This window comes from Saccostrea cucullata, unplaced genomic scaffold (assembly GCF_032062105.1).
Source record: "Saccostrea cucullata isolate Sc308-1 unplaced genomic scaffold, CSIRO_AGI_Scuc_v1 ctg869, whole genome shotgun sequence".
NCBI classification, from domain to species: domain Eukaryota; kingdom Metazoa; phylum Mollusca; class Bivalvia; order Ostreida; family Ostreidae; genus Saccostrea; species Saccostrea cuccullata.
Genome location: NW_026928190.1, coordinates 263195 through 280587, shown reverse-complemented (window position 1 = coordinate 280587; position 17393 = coordinate 263195). Strand labels below are relative to the sequence as shown.

General features: G+C 32.6%; 1 protein-coding gene across 1 annotated transcript; it reads right to left on the bottom strand.

The window, feature by feature from the left end:
- Positions 1-5584: 5584 nt before the first annotated feature.
- LOC134276717 (ubiquitin domain-containing protein UBFD1-like) lies at positions 5585-17080 on the bottom strand. The gene is made up of 8 exons (XM_062758988.1): positions 17019-17080; positions 16498-16632; positions 12543-12680; positions 12404-12439; positions 12123-12298; positions 8633-8807; positions 6690-6772; positions 5585-6276 (listed from the first exon to the last, which is right to left on the bottom strand). The coding sequence occupies exons 1-8, from the start codon at positions 17044-17046 to the stop codon at positions 6166-6168; spliced, it is 882 nt and encodes a 293-aa protein (XP_062614972.1). The 5' UTR covers positions 17047-17080; the 3' UTR covers positions 5585-6165.
- Positions 17081-17393: the final 313 nt, after the last annotated feature.

Sequence of the window (17393 nt, the reverse complement as noted above, 5' to 3'; positions counted from 1 at the left end):
ACCTAACATTAAATACTTATTATAGATTGTTTTTTCACTTGTCTTCATCAATCTGTTTGATAAACATTTACATGTGGTATGATTATACATGTAGCATGTAAAAAATACCAGTTTTACTCTTACTCCTAACGAATCAGCAAACAGGAAGAATCAAAACGTTACGTAGTATGTAGAGTGTGTTTTATACAGTCTACTTTGGGAAATAATTGGGGAACATCAAAGCAAGACATAAATTTTCTCTAACCTAGAGTTTGAGGTTTTATCACAGTTAATAGGAAATAATAAAAGATCACAACAAATGATGGTCAAACAGAAGAACCTTGATTAATGATCGTTTAATGTATTTTCTGAACGAAGGAAATGTAACTAAGTATAGAAAAAAAAACAAAACAGGAAGATGATGAAGGAAATCAATGCATATTATAAAGTCCAGCTTCCTGATTACTAAATGTGTCCAACCTTCTGTTGGCATAAGTCCCATTGGTTTATCTTTTAAAGTGACTTACGAATAAAACCAAAATGTATTTTTCCAAATAACTTAAATTTGAAAATGGTTTTAACCTGTCTTCGTTCTGATTCACATCAAGAGATAACTTTAGGCAAAAATTTTCAACTAGTAAATAAAAGCTGAAGCTTTTGGACTTAATAGGAAGTTTTTATAAAACGCGACCAGATTCGTGCTGAACAAAAATTTAGCAGACTATATCTTTTTGGGGAGGAAGGAGGGTGAAAATTAATTAAAAAACAGAAGTAGTCTTTTGAGCTTTTAAATGATTTGGGAAGGTATTCATTTTTTTCAGATAATCACCTTTTATTTCATATTTTCCTGTGAGGCCATGTTTAAAGAACTTGAAGTGTATAAGAGCATCGATCAGCATTGTTTATATCACATCCAAAATATTTAAAAGCCAATTCTTTTTAAAAGTTTTTATCTTTGTTTGATGTTAATTATACTTTAGTTCATTATTTACATATAAATTCCAAAAAACTAGGTGTATAAAGATCTGTTAACATTAAGACTAGATGTCTTGCATGATAAAATTAGTTGTATATAGATCTCTATCTTTAAATGTTCAATTTTTCCGTGTTCAAATTCAATTACCGGGTAAGTTACATGTATGTCAATATCCAACTTTTTTGTTACAAAACCATAAAACAAACATAAAAAGAATGTTTTATATCAGCGAATAAAGATATATTTAAAAACGTTCTAAAAAAAAATGAAAGTTTCTTGACTTATGCAGCAAAAATTATTGACAATTTATGAACCATATATTTACTAAGTAATAGCTTAAAATATATTCTACAAATTAAAAAAAAAAGGGAGGTGGACTTTATTTTATCTTTCCGAAATTGTAGTTTGAAAAAAAGAATTCAGTCTGACGTTGGATTTTTTTCTTGACAATTACATGAATTAGGTTGACTTAAAGTGACTTTTTATCGATTTTGATCATCTGATGAAAAAGCAGCAATAACCTTTTTTATTTCATTCATTCCTTCTATAAAATTTAGGTGGTTGTGGAACATAAAATTATATTACTACACTACGGAAATACCAATCCTGTCTTATTAATGGCGTAAAAAAATCCTGCTCGACTGCAAAGATCACGATTATCGAAATTAATCAATTGAAAAAGAAGTGAAAATAAATCTCATAAACGAACCCCTAAAAATTATTGCCTTTGAGGTTGAACGTTAAAATTAATGTCGTTTTAGAAATACGATTTCTTTTCGGTTTAAGAATTAATCAACTCGGTATTCATCCGTCGATCTATGGTGTATAGATCAATTTTTAAAGTGTTTTGACATTTTTTTCTCCTCGATTTTAATTTTACATACTTATTTTTACGACATGAGGCCCCGAGATATCAAACAATATCCTGTTGAGGATCTACAGAATTGCATACATTATAAAATTTAATCGGTAAAATAAATTGTTTGAGGAAGATTTGTCTTAAAAAATAAAACAATCTTAACAAACAAGCAATAAAATGGTCAAACTGGTAATCTGGTTATCTGCAAAAACTCTTGAAAATTTATAGATCTTTTCGTTGTCTTTGTATGCCATTGATTCTTCCCTAGTCTACATGTAAATCATAAATATTGTTTAACCATATTGCAAAAGAGTACATAATTATCCTCTTCCGCGCAACTGATCTTTCCTTCTAGTTATTTCTGTATTATACATTAAATTTTCTTGTACATTTTTCTATGCAGATGACCTAATAATTACCTAGTTTACAGAAATTAATTATCATAGGATACAACTTGAGGTACTGTGAGCACTAAGCTCACTAAATAATACCCCGCCTCCCATATGATTATAATGGCGAAGTCCATGTTTTGTTCTGGGAGACCCGCAATAAGTGTCAGATCAAAAAGTAAAATAGGTGGTGCACAAATGCATAGACCTAAAGCGAAGGGTGACAACTGCATTCTGTAATTTGGAATCTGTGAAAGTATCATTCACATCCAGTGGTATAAGAGGAGTTGCGGATAGGAGACGGGTGCCCCAAAATGTACAGACAAACGGACATCTCGATCACTATATACCCTCCCACTTTTCAAGCGGGGGTATAATAAAAGGATCTTATGAAAAGGAAATAACTTCTGAGAAGAGTAAAAATGATCAACAGAACCCTGTCCTAGAACCAGAGCCCCAACTAAGGTGGTCATGAATGTCACAAACCTAATTAAAACACATTTTCTTATCGCAACAATGTACTTGATTAGTTTACCAGATAAAAAGAATGAGAAATAAAAAAATATTTTCACTTCATGATCAGTAGAGAGATTTAAAAAGATGTCAATAGCCCTTGACATCAAATTAATAAGAAATCAATTTTAGAGCTGTGCGTCTCAATGTAGACCCTTTTCTGGGACACATTTTGCCTCGAAATTATTTCCCTTGGCCGTCATCTTGTGAAGAAAAGTAGTCAGTTTTACTCTTTAAGCAACCAATTTTAAACAAACATGCAAGAAATATATGGGGGAAAATATTTACAATCTTAAAAGTATGAAATAATAGAGGCTTTAACAAAGATATATTCATCAGAAAAATAGTGTTATCTTTACCTAAGTAACCGGTTTAACAAATTGGAACTTGGTTGAATAATGAAAGGATCTGGGAATGTTGACCTACAATATGGCGGCCATGGAGGATAACTCTTGCTTAAATCATCCCAAAGGAAACACTCTATTGGTACCTTTTTACCGAGTGTGAATTGAGCTTTGACCTCTCTGTGAGCATTTCTGTAAATAAGAACAAGGGCACTACAATGCTGAGCATCCCCTCGCATGAAGCACATCGGTCCCGATGCTTGTCACTTCCGTTTAATACAGAACCAACTCACCCACAAACGAACACACACGATTGAGTTACTATATATTCTTCAACTCCATTGCAAGGGTTTAATAAAATTTGATTAAAATTGAGTTTTACGAGGGGTGATCAAAAAGTTCGCGAACTAATTGAATAACTTCCATAAAAGAAACAATATTTGGTTTCAATATTGATTATATTTTAAATTAAACCTTTCCGATTTTAATGCACATCAGCAGGCAATGCTAATTGTTCTGCATTGCAATGCATTACATGCAAATCACGTGATAAATTTATAAATGAATCCTGTAGATTTAGCTAGATATATTATTGAATCACGTTTTTGCTACTATTTTGCATGACAATTATTATGTGTTTTTTTAAGGAGAAGAACTAGTAAGTTGTTAGAACTTGTTTCTTATCCTTTTGCTTGACAATAAAATATGTTCAAAACAATGCTAGTAATGTGTAATGCCCAAAAAATTGCATTACATGTAATGGTAATGTAATGCATTACTTCATAAAATCCAGTGTAATGCTGGCATTACATATTTCTTTTGTAAGATGTACCTATTTTAAGAAATTGAAATTGACATGGATGATGGAAATTTTTATGTCAAATAAAAGTGTTAACCTATTTAGATATAACATTTCTGTATCTATTTAAATACACCTTTAAATTTATTCTGTTGAAGTACACATACATGTATCTTACATTTAAGTTTTCAAACTTATTTCAGATAAGAATTGATTTCAAAGAATTAAATGAAATTGTTTTAATAGTTTTAAAAGATCTTTTTTTTTTTAGATACATATGATACACTAATTAATGTACAAAAATAACTGCCACCTTTTAAATAGCTTGATTGTCATCAAGACACACTTCTGGGTTATATAACAACTAAAACAATGCATTGTTTGGAGAAGTGCTCCAAATTACCAGTCCTTTTCTCCTGACTGTGTTTATAAAACATTAATTAAGAGACCATGAAAATTCCACTGTACCAAAGAAAATAGAAGCCATGCAGGCATTCTATGTTTCACTGTGCTTAGCAGATCATAATGTACATCCTGTCTACTTCTTCAAAATGTTTGTCAATGCATTTATTTTTTTCATAATTATATCAAAATATCTTTATTATATGTTTAAAAGTTAAATTACTTCATGACTCTATTGTACATGTGTTATAAAACTGTAAACTTTGAACTTTCTTTGATTGTAAGTTAATGTTTTATAATAATTATATAATTATTGTTCAAATATTGCAAAGTTTTGTATAAAATTCTATTTTTCAAAAAGTGTAAATTGGAGGTCTTTGATAGCAAATTGCTTAATTAAAAACATATATCTCAGCCACCGTTCTGCAAATATTGCTTTCACTGGATTTTTCTGCTTTCCAAGATGACAAGAACAGTATATTTGTCAGAAATTTTCAACAGAATGGGTGGATAAAAATATCCTTTCCAAAAATAAGCATGCCATTAAAACAGAAATCTTCACTAAAGACCTTTATTCAAGGTGGATCAATCCATATCATTAATATGTTTAAAATTTAAACAATATCTGAGGTTTTTAATAATTATATAATTATTGTTCAAATATTGAACTATTTTACAAAGTGTAAATTGGAGGTCTTTGATAGCAAATTGCTTAATTAAAAACATATATCTTTTCAAACTTGCTTTCACTGGGCAAGATAACAAGTATCATTTTCAACCATCTGATATACCAATCATTAATTGAATTTATAGGAACTCATTTATCCTAAAAACTGTGTACAAATTATTATATGATACTGCAGAGGGATTTCCAAGATATACCATAAATTGTCAGTCGTTTGACTGAAACAACCATTTTTCATCACAAGTGACCTACATAGTGATGACATTTTCACATTGTGACGTCACAAACAAGGAGAAAAACTTTATTCAGCATATGCTATTTATTGATCTTGTGTATGGCTATGTGTGTACCGAATTTCATTCTAATCTGCATTGTGGTTTCGTAGATATAGAGATAGTTCCCGAACTTTTTGATCACCCCTCGTACTTCTTTTTCTTTCATATCCATAATATTATATATCTATAATTACTGCAAGTCCCTGCTCTGTGCTATTGTCTTTACAACCCTTCTTCGGAAAATGTGTAAGGAGGAATTTGAAGTTATTCTTCTGAATGAACTGTAAACTTTGGTCAGATTCCAACTACAACAGGTAACCAGGGCCTTTTATTTTTAAAATAACAGATATATGAACACCAAAATGGCTTTGCTTAATTTAATGCAAGAATTTTCTTGAAATCAAAATTAAACTTCTTGTACACAGAAAGAAAGCAGAGGGTACAAATAGAGATTGACTTTCTTGTCTTCCTATGGTAAGGTCAAACAATGCTATCACAACTGTTCTACTTAGGAGAAGTATTATTCTCTGAGGAAAACTTCTACAGTAGCATAGGAATCATGTTAAATACAGAAAGATATTTGGAATGAATTATTTTTCTAAAGGAAAAGAGATGGATGTATATGAAATTATCATGATGAAGTAAGTTTTAAAAAAAAAAGCATTCTTCCACCACATTCAAATGATCCCCAACATCTAATGCCAACAAACATAACCCTATAATATCACAACAAATGAGACTGTTATCTGGTCATTCAGCATTAAATAAATTACCAGGCATCAATAAATCCTCAAGCAATTAAAACATTTTATGCTATTTCATTGCCTTTGCAGATTCACAAAAACCTGGTAAAATAGATTCTACATTTCATTTTAATAATCATGCACATTTGAGCTGTTTGGAAGGAAAGCACAAGACCCACTGCCGAGTGACATGAGCAAGGGTCAGAAGTATTGCCACTTTCCAAGGATTGTGTCCTTGATTGCATCTACATACTGTGCTGGTACCCAGTATATCCAGTATCGTGAGGCCTCTGTAGGACCTAGCTGTATACCCTGTAAAAACAACACAGAGAACATGACAACATAGTTTGTATACCCTGTAAAAACCAAAAAGATTCTGTAGACAACATAGTTTGTATCATCTTGTTTTTATCAATACTCTTTAAGATTTCCTTCTCTTCTTTAAACTGAAATTAGTTTGCCCCACTGTGTCAAAGTTTTTGTGATTCTTATCTTTAAATATTGATGTCTGGATATCTTCCACTGTGATCCTGGACAAATTTGATCAGAATGTTAACTCTCATGAATATAAATGATTCCAGTAATCTGGTAAACAACCAAATCTTCAAATTAATCTACATGGGAAATCTCTGTAAAATTCTGACAGAGAGATCAATATAGAAAATGGTTCTCTGGGTCATAAATCACATTAAACTTTTCCCTAACCTTTCTGAAGACTCACTTACCAGCATGTGATATTCTTCATGATCTTTTATGGCTTCACTGACTACAGCTTTAATGGAATTCATTGGAATTTTTTCAGTTCTTTCTAAAAATAAATTAGATTTCTTTTTAACTCATATATTCTCAGAATGAAAGAAAATTAAGTGCAGAAAGATATGAGATTTAATTAATCAAGACACAATGACATCAATATGTCCTTTGGATCTACACTAAAGACAGATTACAATGCAGTATGTCCAATGCACTCTGAGAGTATAACATAAGTAAAATTAAGTCCCCTCTTTATATGGACCACTAGTTCAACTACTACACATATGTCCATAGGACATGAAAAAAGTTAAAGAGAAGGGAGGTCAAGGTCACAGGAAAGAGCAAGGTGAAAAGTTTTTGATGCAGTTGAATAGCTCTCATTAATATGTATTGGCATATTATGTTTGATGAAAATATCTTTAATGATTTATGTCAAACTGAGCTAAACACTTATTTAAGAAAAGGAAGGTCAAGGTCAAAAGAAAGGTTGAGGTCAAAATGTTTATGCCCCTCCCGAATATAATTGGAATTTTACTGAAGTTTGATTACAGTAACTTGAATGATGTATTTAAAACCAAGCTAAACACTAATTTAAGGAAAAGTGAAGTCAAGGTCAAAGGAAAGGTGAAGGTCAAAATTTGAGTTAAACAAAAAGTGTGATGGAAAGATAGACTGAAGGACAAAAGTGGACATGACAAACATTATATGCCCTAGCCATATTCATGATGTTATAAACCACAACTGTCGAGACTGAAGCTCTACTGGTTTGTACTTATAGCAAAGGAAGAGAAAAGTACTTAAGCAGTTGGGAATTGAAACTTTTCAACAGCAATAAATAGAATAATGATCCTTGATAAAGTCTCTTTATGTTCTTAGTGTAGTCTACTTGCATGCCACATTACATTATCAGACTAAAACTGTATTTGGAGTAGAATTTTGAGAGTATTTAACAGAAATTTCTATTTTTAGTAACCACAGCAACACCGTTCATCGAAATCAAAAACCGATACACAGAATTATGTACCTTAGTGTAGTCTACTTGTGTGCCAAATTTTATTGAAATCAGACCAAAACTGTAGGAGGAGTAGCATTTTGAAAGAATTTCACAGAAATTTCTATTTCTAGTAACCACAGCAACATCTTTCATCGAAATCAAAAACCATTAAATAGAATTATGTATCTTAGTGTAGTCTACTTGTGTGCAAAGTTATATTGATATCAGACCAAAACTGTAGGAGGAGTAGCATTTTGAAAGAATTTCACAGAAATTTCTATTTTTAAGAAACGGCAACATCGTTCATGGAAATCAAAAACCGATGCACAGAAATATGTATCTTTTTGTAGTCTACTTATGTGTCAAGTTATATTTAAATCAGAAAAAAATTGTAGGAGGAGTAGCATTTTGAAAAATTGTTTACGGACATGACAGCTAACACTATATGCGCATTACTATCGCATATTCATCTCTGACCAGTAGAGCTAAAAATCATAGAGGAAGAACAAAATGCAAACTTGATCTGTAACTCATCAAAAAAGACACAAATGGTAAAAAATATCTGTTCAAAGTATGAAAGGCATACAATCATTTAGAATAACAGAAGTGGGACAAACTGATTGAGAACAGTTGAAAAGATATCGAGGAAACCTATAGTCCCTTCAGTTTCACTGCTGACTAATAAGGCATTTTATTATGTCTTTTTTACATAACATAGGAGAGGGTTATGCTTGTCAAAATATTTGGTGTACACATAAGATGGTCACCTCTGTTAAGAGGACAAAATGTAATGGCTTAATTTACATACAGATTATTTTCCATTGCATTATAAAATTTTATATTGATGGTGGAAGAAAAGTGCTTCAGCAGTAATTATTGGCATTCATCTTAAACATTTTGTAGTTCACATGATGTCCATACCTTTTGTTCCCAGCCATAGCTGGTCGACCTCCAGTTTGAAGGTCAGTCTGACCTTGCCCCCCGACTTGTTGTACATCCCTGATATAGGGGTATGGGGTAATGGTTCCTTTAAATTCCTGATACCAACAGGTACATCGTCTGGTTTACCATACTTATCTAGCACTCTTTTATGTTCCTTCAATTTAAACAGAGTATCACACAGTGAATGTCTCATCAATTTAAAAGAAATAAGATTAATCAAAAGAACAAAACATAGGTAATCAGAGATTACAGAGCTCACCTCAACGAATGTTGTCTTTAAGTAAGGCAAATTAAGTCACACAATTAACCAACAAAAAGTGTACATCCAAAAATGCAAAATTTATGCAATTTTGATACTTTGGAATAGACCTATATATTAAAAACTTAAAACTAGTTCTTCATCATGAAAATGTAATTAAAATCCAGCATCTGAAGCAAGATTGAGAGTTTTCATCCCTCGATGCATCATTTGTGCAACTTTGGTTTATATAAGCCTTATAGTTTCTTGGTGATAGACCTGCACCCATAACTTTTACGAGGTATATTATCTGGAAAATGTATGTCGAATTCAGCATCTGAAGCAAGTCCATTAGTGCACATCCTAAGATGTATCATCCATGCAAGTTTGTTCAACACAGAGCTCAAAGTTACTTGGAAATGACATGTATAAAAATCTAACCTTTTCACTAATCCGGAAAATGTAGGTCAGATTCAGCTTCTGAAGCCAGCCTAGTAGAATGCACCCTTAGATGTACCATCCATGCAAGTTTGGTCATTATAGGGCTCAAAGTTACTAAATGAATCCTGCACCATAAACTTTAACCTGATTACTCGTCCAGAAAATGTAGGTCAGATTCAGCATCCGAAGCAAGTCTGGTAGTTAAGGAAGATGTACCATCCATGCAAGTTTAGTCATTATAGGGTTCATAGTACCTTGGAAATGAAACCTGCACCAAAAATTTTAACCTGTCAACTCAACCGGAAAATGTAGGTCAGATTCAGCATCCGAAGCAAGTCTTGTAATATGCATCCTAAGATGTACCATCTATGCAAGTTTGGTCATTATATGTCTCATAGTAATTTGGAAATGAAACCTTCACCAAAAACTTTAACCTGTTCACTCAACCGGAAAATGTAGGTCAGATTCAGCATCCGAAGCAAGACTGGTAGTATGCATCCTAACATGTACCATCCATGCAAGTTTGGTCATTATAGGGCTCATAGAAACTTGGAAATGAAACATGCACCAAAAACTTTTACCTGTTCACTCAACCGGAAAATGTAGGTCAGATTCAGCATCCAAGCAAGTCTAGTAGAATGCATCCTAAGATGTACCATCCATGCAAGTTTGGTCATTATAGGGCTCATAGTATCTTCGAAATGAAACCTGCACCAAAAACTTTAACCTGTTCACTCAACCAGAAAATGTAGGTCAGATTCAGCATCCGAAGCAAGTCTGGTAGTATGCATCCTAAGATGTACCATCCATGTAAGTTTGGTCAACATAGGGCTTATAGTTACTTGGAAATGAAATCTAAACCAAAAACTGCACCAAAAATGTTAACCTGCACCAAAAACATTAACCTGGTCATTCCTTTGCTTAAATTGCAGCATCTGAAACTTTGACTGGTACAATGAAACACATTAGAAACATCTTCCATGCATGTCTAATCAATATAGGACATAGTACTTAAAAAGAAAACTGCTCCAAAAAACTTAACCTTAACCCGGGACGCCGACGCCGAGGGTATCACATAAGCTCCCCCCAACTTCGTTGAGGTGAGCTAAAAATAAACATTTTCATGAATTCTTTGAAGAAGAGTATGTTAACCTGGTAGTTTCTTGTATATCAATTTGATTGTGGCTATGAAAATGAAGATTTTTTTTATCCAATATACATGTGATCTCATGCAGTACTGATCCCTATTGGTACTGGGACAATTTTCTGATAAGTTTATCTATCAATATGACTACAACCAGTTCTACTGTTTTCAAAAATTTTAGAAACATTTTTCATACATAATTTTTTTTAAACTCTGTAATGAGCTCTACTCTTGGGTTACAACTTTGTATCGTTTAATAGTCAACATTTTTCCTTAATATTCAAGTAATCTACTACCGTAACCACCACCCCCTCCATCTCACCCTAAAGAAGATGAATTCAACAATTCTGAATCTACACTCATTAAGGAGGACTTCTTTTGTCCTTTTTTTTCTGACCAAGTGCTTTTTGGTAAAAATGTTGAAAATGTAAAAAGGCAAACAGTGGACAAAAGAAATAAAACAGACAAAAATTAATAACAAAACTAGGATTAACTAAAACAACAAATCTACAATCACACTAATCATTAAAAACCAAAAGTCCCTGTCGAGACTGAAGCTCTACTGGTTGTACTTATAGCAAAGGAAGAGAAAAGTACTTAAGCAGTTGGGAATTGAAACTTTTCAACAGCAATAAATAGAATAATGATCCTTGATAAAGTCTCTTCATATTCTTAGTGTAGTCTACTTGTGTGCCAAGTTATATTGAAATCAGACTGAAACATTAGGAGGAGTAGCATTTTGAAACAATTTTACAGACATTTCTATTTTTAGTAACCAAGGCAACACCATTCATGGAAATCAAAAACAGATAAATAGAATTATGGATCTTAGTGTAGTCTACTTGTGTGCCATGTTATATTGAAATCAGACCAAAACTGTAGGAGGAGTAGCATTTTGAAAGAATTTCACAGAAATTTCTATTTTAAGCTACCAAGGCAACACCTTTTATCCAAATCAAAAACCGATATACAGAATTATGGATCTTAGTGTAATCTACTTGTGTGCCAATTATATTGAACTTAGACCAAAACTGTAGGAGGAGTAGCATTCAGTAATAATTTCACAGAAATTTCTATTTTTAGTTACCACAGCAACACCGTTTATTGAAATCAAAAAATGATACACAGAATTGTGTATCTTGGTGTAGTCTACTTGTGTGCCAAGTTATATTAAGATCAGACCAAAACTGTAGGAAGAGTAAAATTTTGAAGGAATTTCACAGAAATTTTTATTTTTAGTTACGGCAACACCGTTTATCAAAATCAAAAACCGATATACAGAATTATGTATCTTAGTGTAGTCTACTTGTGTGCCAAGTTATATTGAAATTAAACCAAAACTGTAGGAGGAGTAGCATTTTGAAAAATTGTTTACAGACAGACGGACTGACGCCGGACGCATTACTATTGCATAAGCTCTTCTGGTCTCTGACCAGTAGAGCTAACAAAACTATGTCTCAAAGTAATTTTTAAATATTGAAATTTTTTCCAGTGAAAACCAAATTAACTGAACAAAGTTCTATAACTCTTTTTTGTCTTATCTGAATTGTGAGCTTCATTCATTTTATTGACAGTAACATCTACACTTGATAACTGTGAATCAAGAAACACCTACAGTGTAGAAATGATTTGAATCCAGTATGTACCTTCTGTGTGGAGAGAGGTTCCTTTGTGACGGCCGCGGATTTACCGGACTCTTGGAGTTCTTTGGGGGAGGGTTTACTGACAGAGAGCACGTCATTTAACGTCGATCCTACGACCATTATCTTGGCACCTTTAGTTACTTTTAATTCCTTAAGTGTGGATTCATCTTTTGCAAGACCTGAAATGGAGCAATACTTCAGTAAGAATACTCAACCTTTAAATAAATATCCTTAGAGTATGATAATGCTTGTAAGAATTTTGTTTGCACATCTTTTGATCTTACCTTTATACATAATTTTCTGCATTGCTGATGGCACTCCTATGAAAAGACATAAGTAAATTATTTCCAGTACTCTGGCAAAATAAGCCCATTCATAACTTCAACTTGATTGGAAATTTATGAAAGTTTCTTTGAAGATTACCTGTCAGTGTTTGTATATGAGCCTTTAACTTAGCTATAGTGTCATTGGTGGGAAATGTTACATCATACTTTTGTTTATTGTACACAATTTTAAAGTCTACTGTTTCTACAGGATCCTGATCACCGGGTTTTGTGGAATCTGTTGAAAAATAAAAGTTAATATAGACAAGTATCATCAATTAACTTAATTAGTTAATACAGACGAGTATAATCAATTTATTGACTTTACCAGCAATATTTTATCTTGCAGTTATTATGTCACATCATGTCTTCTCACTGATTAATGAAATTTCTAAATTATACCTACTATCCCTATGGGATAAATATATCAGGATGCACACATTCAAAATATGATACACTGTACAGTGGCTGGAACGTTATTGTTGACAACTTACACGAACGATCACGTTACACGAACGATTCCGCACGATTAATGCACGATTAAACCTGTTACACGAACGATCTTTCACGTTCACGATTCTACACGTTACACGATCTTACAAGATTGTTAACTCAAACGCACGATTCTTCACTCAAAATAGTTCAAAATATTTAGGAATCAATATTTTCAAAACGAAATACGGCTTAATACTTATTTAAGATTTCAAAGAATTATCAATGTTATTTTATAGACTTTGAAGAAAAAAACGGAAAATATTTCCGTAACTAAATATTCTGTAACTATATATTTCTGATATTTCTGTAACTAAATATATGCAAGACTTAATATTTTAGATTAAAAATAATTATTTCTAAGGTAATTCTCCAATCAAAAAACACGGATTTTGTTCGTTCTATTAGACGATGTACATGTATGTGGGTAGTATAATTTGATTGAATTGGATATCATGATATGCAGAACGGGGGATACGATTGAACAAAAATGACAGCATGGAATGACTTAAATCATAAGTACAAATTTTATCCTTATGTTTCCAATGATTCAAGTCTGATAAACTTGCCAATTATTCAACTTTTTTATTTGCAGAAATTTAAGATTAATTAATTACAAATAGGCTCAAGAGATAAACACAGATAATCAAAACTCCCGAAAACCATGCCGTGTCCATGTATAATTGTCGACTAACTAGTTATGTAAGCATTGAGAAATGTTTATTTCTTTGTTATAAAAATCAGATTTTTCAAAAAGGCGTTAAAGATCTAAGTACGGTTTATCACAATATTGATCGCGCTAGCGCTATTTGACGAGAACTTAATATTGTACGACTTACTATATTGCTTGTTTACGGGCGATAATTAGTTCGTTCTGCATTCTATTATGTAAATTGCGTTTTTTCATTTTATTTGGATTTTGATTAATAAATTAAGAAAAACAAACAAGGGAAATGCTTCTTATACAAATAACATTCCGATAAAAACTTACAAAACGAAACTTACACGATTCTAAACGCACGATCTCGCACGATTAAAAACGCAAACGATTGAGTCTGATACACGAACGATCTTACACGTTAAACGAACGATCACTCACGATACACGAACGATTCTACACGATTGGTTTGTCAACAATAACGTTCCAGCCACTGTACGTGTAATCTTGTTGGACATCAGTAATTTTTCTGATTTATTTTCCCTCACTAGAAATATTCCATAGGACATGAATGCCCTGCCCATGGTATATTTACATTAGGTCCATGAGCCACAATGCTCACCTAAGTCAAACATGACTCTGCTGTTCTCTATCAAATGACTTCTTTCCCATATATTCCTATGTTAAACTTTGGTTCCCTATGTAAACCCATTAGGTGTCATGATTGTTTAAACTAAATCTAAACAGTCTGCACTAGGCAATCAGAACATCACTCGGTCTTTCTCGTCAAGAAAAACGACTTGACAGAAAAGGAAAAGTGATGTTCTGATTGCTATATGATGATGCTACGAACATCATATGACTCATCATGGCTTTGCTGTTTTCAATAGGAAGATTACCGGTATTACAGATGGGGCTCAATCCTACTCCCGAGGATCTGATCCGAACTTTGAGCAAAGTTCGGTTCAAATTAGCCCACTGATTATGGAAAGAAGTTGAAAATGTAAAAAGTTTACAGAAAGGAAAAATTGACAGACAGATGCCAGAAAAAATGGGATAAGAAAAGCTCATTAATGCTTCAGCTCAGGTAAGTTAAAAAATGCAAGAGTAATAGTTGAGTCGAGGTCATATGGAATCCCAGAGTTGAAGGTCAGAAAATGACAAAGTCAGTGGAACATTCAGGTCAGAAAATCATGACAGACTTAAATACTAGTTCTCACCATAATGAATCAGTGAGTGAGTTTGGATGAGATTACAATGAACAGTTTCTTCTTAAACTGTGAAAAATGCAAAATAATTAATAGTTAAGTCAAGGTCACAGAGCAAACCGAAACATTTTGACCTAGTTGATTAGCTCTCCCTGTATGAAGTTGATGAAGATAGTTGAAAATCTCCTATAAATGTTCCTCATTGTATGAGTTTTATTAAAAATATCTTGAACATTTTTCTAACTGAGCTAAACATGGAACAAGGAATACAAGTCAAGGTAAGAAAATTATGCAAAACAGTTGAATAGCTCTCAATAATATGTATAACTGTATGAATTTTGGTTTATAAATCTTCTTTAATGCTTTCTTCAAAACTGAGCTAAATGCAGCATAAGGGACAAAAACATATGGGTTTGTCTTCCACTTTTTGAAATGTAAAATCAAAAAAAATCTTAATCTTCTATAAAGAAAAATCATGTTTAAAAAAAGACATCTCACACCTAAATACTTATGCTCTATGAGGGACAAAAGCTGTCCTCTTGGAAAAAATACCCCCACACACTTCAGTGCCCATTTATAAATTCTAACACATTAATTCAAGTAAGGCCCTAAATATGAGATTTATTACACCAAGCAGCCTTTATTTGTGTCAGACACTTTACTGCAAATGATTCTGACATTGCTATCTGGTGAACTGAAAAAAATTAAGTCAGATGGGGAAAAAGTTTTGTGGTCTAGATCACAATTAGCAAAAATCAAAAAAAATATTTAATGTTATAAGCTTTTTTTTTTTTTAAATAAGAGTACTTTTATTTGTCATTTGGCTATAAACAAAAATACACAGGTGTATCATATAATAGTATACACTTATCCACTGGTTGTGAGTGGGATGGCTCTTTTATGAAACCCGCGACAGGGAACTATTCCCCGAGGGCTTGCCCGAGGGGAATAGTCCCTGTCAAGGGTTTGATTAAGAGCTATCCCACTCACAACCAGTGGATAAGCGTTTTTTTTATAGATAGTTTTCGATAGGCCTGAATTTAGCGAGTTACCTCCCGTTGGCCGCCATATTGGAGGTCGACTCGGTGATTTTCCCTCTTTGTCTTACCAAGTTTAAGAAAATATAGCAGAAATATTTGGTGGAAAATCTTTATCAAATAATTTTTTTTAAATAAAGGAGGTTCCAAAAATTTATATACTTCAGAAAAATAATGATTTCTAATTCAAAATAGCAAATATAAAAATTTTAAATTGGTTGAACAATGAAGGAATATGAGCATTTGGACCTCCAGAATGGCGGCCAACGGGAAGTAACTCTTGGTCAATTGAAAACTATCTATACTGATGTATAATATAATTTCTATGGTTTGAAATTTTTGGGAGTAAGATAATACTGGAAGAATAATCTGAAATTCTGATGACGTCACAATGCTACTGAAATCATTATGACAATTATCATCAGTCAATAGATTTATCGCTGGAAATCAAAATTGGAGTCAAAAATTGCATGAAAATTTTCTGAGGGTGGATAGCAAAAACTATACCCTGGGGTATAGCTTTGCTATGCCTGAACTATAAAACATATCTATTTTACCTTCTGAACTTTATATAGGAAACATTCTAACAGAAGTATAATAATGAATAATGTCACCATTAGAATCAGGAATTATAAATTTGGTATTTTCCCCTCAAGTCACCTGAATTTGTACTACTGTGGTTTTCCTCAATGTTTGAATTTGTTTCCTTGGTTTCGTCTCCCCCAGGATCTGATGGCTGTTTTGAGTCTTGTTTGACTTCCTCAGAATTGGATTTTTCCTCTGTTTTGATCACTTCTGAAAAGTTATTTCAGATAACTTTCATTGAAATCCACACAAAATTTAAACTATGCACTAAAAAAATTACCGAAACAAGCATCAATTAAAGAAACCACAATGATTTAGACCTAACAGACTTGACATAGAGATCCCTTAAAACTCTTCAAGGTCTCATTCGTAAATACACATATAGTGATGTACTCCCGTTTTGTGTCCCAACAATTTCAGTCAAATTACGTCACATGTATATATAGCTCTCAATGCATGATACTGGATTTTTAACATCATTACAGAAAATTTCTGATTGAAAAATATTACTGAGAAAAAATGATATCGTATAAAACGCTACTGGTATTAAAACCTATCTTATTCGTCTGTTTCTGTTGGTGAGAGATGGTGATTACCTGTTTCCATTTTTCGTTTCTCGGACATTATCTATCTTCGCGTTAGAAGAGTTCTAAATCAGATTTCGAACCCGATGTAAATAATCTCTCTCTCTCTCTCTCTCTCTCTCTCTCTCTCTCTCTCTCTCTCTCTCTCTCTCTCTCTCTCTCTCTCTCCATTTATCTATCTAAATCTCTTAATTTAATTCAAAGCATTTGCTGATTTTATTTTTTGATTATTAATAATTAAATTATTATTCTATGGGTTAATTTTTTTAACCGAAACAAGTACATGAACCTGTGGTCTGAGCCTCTTCCTGAATACTATCCTTGTTAATTTGGTACACGAGGCAGATAAATGCTTTTAATTCATAATATAAGAAATCTAACATAATC

What these genes read in the sequence shown, in the direction of transcription:
- LOC134276717 (XM_062758988.1), bottom strand. Translation starts at nt 17,046, where the DNA reads ATGTCCGAGAAACGAAAAATGGAAACAG. An exon ending in GCAGAAAATTATGTATAAAG is followed by an intron (nt 12,299 to 12,403) that starts GTAAGATCAAAA and finishes GCTCCATTTCAG; the next exon opens with GTCTTGCAAAAGATGAATCC. An exon ending in AACCTCTCTCCACACAGAAG is followed by an intron (nt 8,808 to 12,122) that starts GTACATACTGGA and finishes TTTAAATTGAAG; the next exon opens with GAACATAAAAGAGTGCTAGA.